Here is a 2,500-nt window from a genome sequence, read left to right as displayed (position 1 = left end):
TGCATTTTAAGTATATTAGAGCAAATTGTGGCAGTAGGTTACAAACCAAGGAAAAAAATTGTTTAAAATGAGGCATTCTGTTGTTGAAACTGAACAATTTAATTTATTAGCTGGTTTTCAGTGGCCTGACAAGCAAGTCTTTCTTTTTTTCCTATCTTTAAGCAAGTGTACCACCTGTAGGTAATTACAAAGTATACGGTAAATAATAGAGTAATATCGAAATCTTCAAAAACAAAACGGCTTTCTTTAATCTGTCAAGCATTAAAAAAGGCCGTTTTGTTTTTTGAATATTTCGACATCACTGCTGTTGTCGCAACCTTTGGGAACAATTACATGAAGTGGTCGTACACTGATCAATAACCGAACAATGAAGGGGATTGGTTGGATACCAGGTTGACGTCACAGAGTGCTTTGCAATAAGATAGATAGTTTTCAATCACGTGATGAGACAGCCATGTTGGTGCATAAAACAATAGCAAATTATGGCTCAAGTTTTGCATTATAATAGACTCCGTATTGTTCTGTGCACCAACATGGCTGCTGTAACGTCAGGTGAAAACTATCTATACATGTAGTTCTTTAAAACAGCAAATTAATTTTGTAATGTCAACCTGGTATCACCCATTTCCCTTCATTGCTTGGTTATTGATCAAAGTGTGACCATTTTTAATGTCTTTCAAACGCAATAAAAAAGTTAAATTTCATGATAAAAGGATTTCAAAAACTACACGATTTCAGAGAATAAATAAAATGGAAAAGTTTTTTGAGGTGATAGGCACTTTAAGATACAGCGTTCTCTTGTGCTTTATGCACCTGGTCAGTATAGTCACAGTGTAGTCACATACATCATGTTCCTCTATCAAGGGACCTGTTTATGTTTCACGTTGCTACTGTTTATCTACATGGATATTGTCATTCTCATCACCAGAGCCTCGGATCGACCCAAGGCACTGGGAAACTCTGTGTAGGAGAACATTCGCCATAGGGTTCTTACAACCAAAATTTGGCTATTTGGGCATTATGGTGCCTGTTCACTCCTAGTGCTAACATGAAGGCACCAAGTAGAGACGCTTTTGATTGTACTTCACGAAAACCAACGAGAAGATACTTCGTCACAGGGTTCCCCAGAGGTCTTGTCAAGAGAAGAACTCTGGGGTCGAGATTGGGATCTTGTGTACAGTTCCCACCCTATTTACCGGTAATAGTTCTGAATCAGTTGGTAAATTAAATGTCAGCCCTACTTTAGTGTCCAGGGTGTCTGGCCCCACATGACCTCAAGCGAGTATTTAGTATGCAGGTATTTAATATTTAGGATGAGAAATTAGCATAAGGACATTGGACAAGTAGAAGTAAAAGGGACAGTAAATTAAGCGGCAAAAGATTATACAGAATTAATGGGAGAACTCGATGTTACAGCTGAACACAACACCCACCCTGATCTTAATTAGAAGTCCAGAAATGCTGGTAGTCAGATGCAAGGTCAATTTGGATAAACATGGCAGTGTCCTTGTCTAGTCTCCAACTACCTATTCAGAACAACACAGTTAACGTTATTATTAGGATTATCCTGAGGGTTTATTTTCACGAAATGGAGGAGTCATTATAAGGAAACCAAGGTGATATTTCTAGTGACGGTAGTGACATGAAAATTGCAGAGAGGGGTGACATTTGGCACTAGGACCCTGCATCTCGTTAGTCTGCGTTATTTTCTGGACTTGGTCGACTTAATCAGTTGTGTAGTTGTAATAACAGTTCCAGCGTCACCAAGGTTGAGTTGTTTTTAACAGGGCCTTTTCCATAGTGTGCAAAGGAAACTCTTGTAATGATATTTTGGTGCAAGGCTTTTGTCCATGGAGACATGGACAATAATCGCCTCATGTCTGACTCAAAGCCCGCGATATTCTGAGCTAACAGTAGTCTTTGTCTATGCAATTCATGTATTAAATGATTGTTCAGTCTTAGATATTGTTTTTAGTGTTCTGATTTGGCTCACTCGATCTTGGTTATTTAACAATAATTATTCCATTAACGTGCGTTGGATATGAGGTGGTAGATAGCCAACAAAGGGCATATCGTTGACTTACCTATAGCCAGTCTCGAATCCAATATAAAGCGCGAATGGAATAACTGTTTTGTTAAATTTTCATTTAATTCTGAACTGTGTTACTTACACAAGGACAGTATTTTGTCTCAGTTTTTACAAAATGACCGACACAATCATTTTCCATATATGGTCATTACGGTGTATGAGCTGATAACCGAGATTGAGTGAGGCAACCAGAAAGCTAGAAATGCAATATCTGAGATTGAAAATTTAATAATAGATCTTATACCGTGACCTCATATGAGCCTTGTTTTCTCTTTACCATCTAACATCCAGTGTGTGCATGCTCACAGAATAATCGTAAAACCTAATTTTTATATTTTATTTCAGGTAGATTTGTATCTTCACCCCTCTATTAATAATGACAGTCCTAAAGTTGCTTATGCCTTGCAACAA

At 37.8% G+C, this 2,500-nt stretch overlaps 1 protein-coding gene across 3 annotated transcripts in view; it reads left to right on the top strand.

Annotated features, from left to right (window-relative positions):
• The window catches only part of LOC138033085 (general transcription factor 3C polypeptide 1-like), a 111,508-nt gene that overhangs the window by 57,136 nt on the left and 51,872 nt on the right, over positions 1 to 2,500 (top strand). For 2 of the 3 annotated variants that reach the window (XM_068880849.1, XM_068880847.1), the window contains exon 14: positions 2,435 to 2,500. This exon is cut by the window's right edge and continues 42 nt beyond it. In XM_068880849.1, the coding sequence (XP_068736950.1) occupies positions 2,435 to 2,500 (66 nt within the window). The remainder of the gene's footprint in view (positions 1 to 2,434) is intronic. The other variant, XM_068880850.1, reaches the window with a different exon arrangement.

Source organism: Montipora capricornis, chromosome 14 (genome assembly GCF_036669925.1).
Source record: "Montipora capricornis isolate CH-2021 chromosome 14, ASM3666992v2, whole genome shotgun sequence".
NCBI classification, from domain to species: domain Eukaryota; kingdom Metazoa; phylum Cnidaria; class Anthozoa; order Scleractinia; family Acroporidae; genus Montipora; species Montipora capricornis.
Note: the sequence above shows the minus strand (reverse complement) of the source record. Positions and strands in the feature narration are given on the sequence as shown.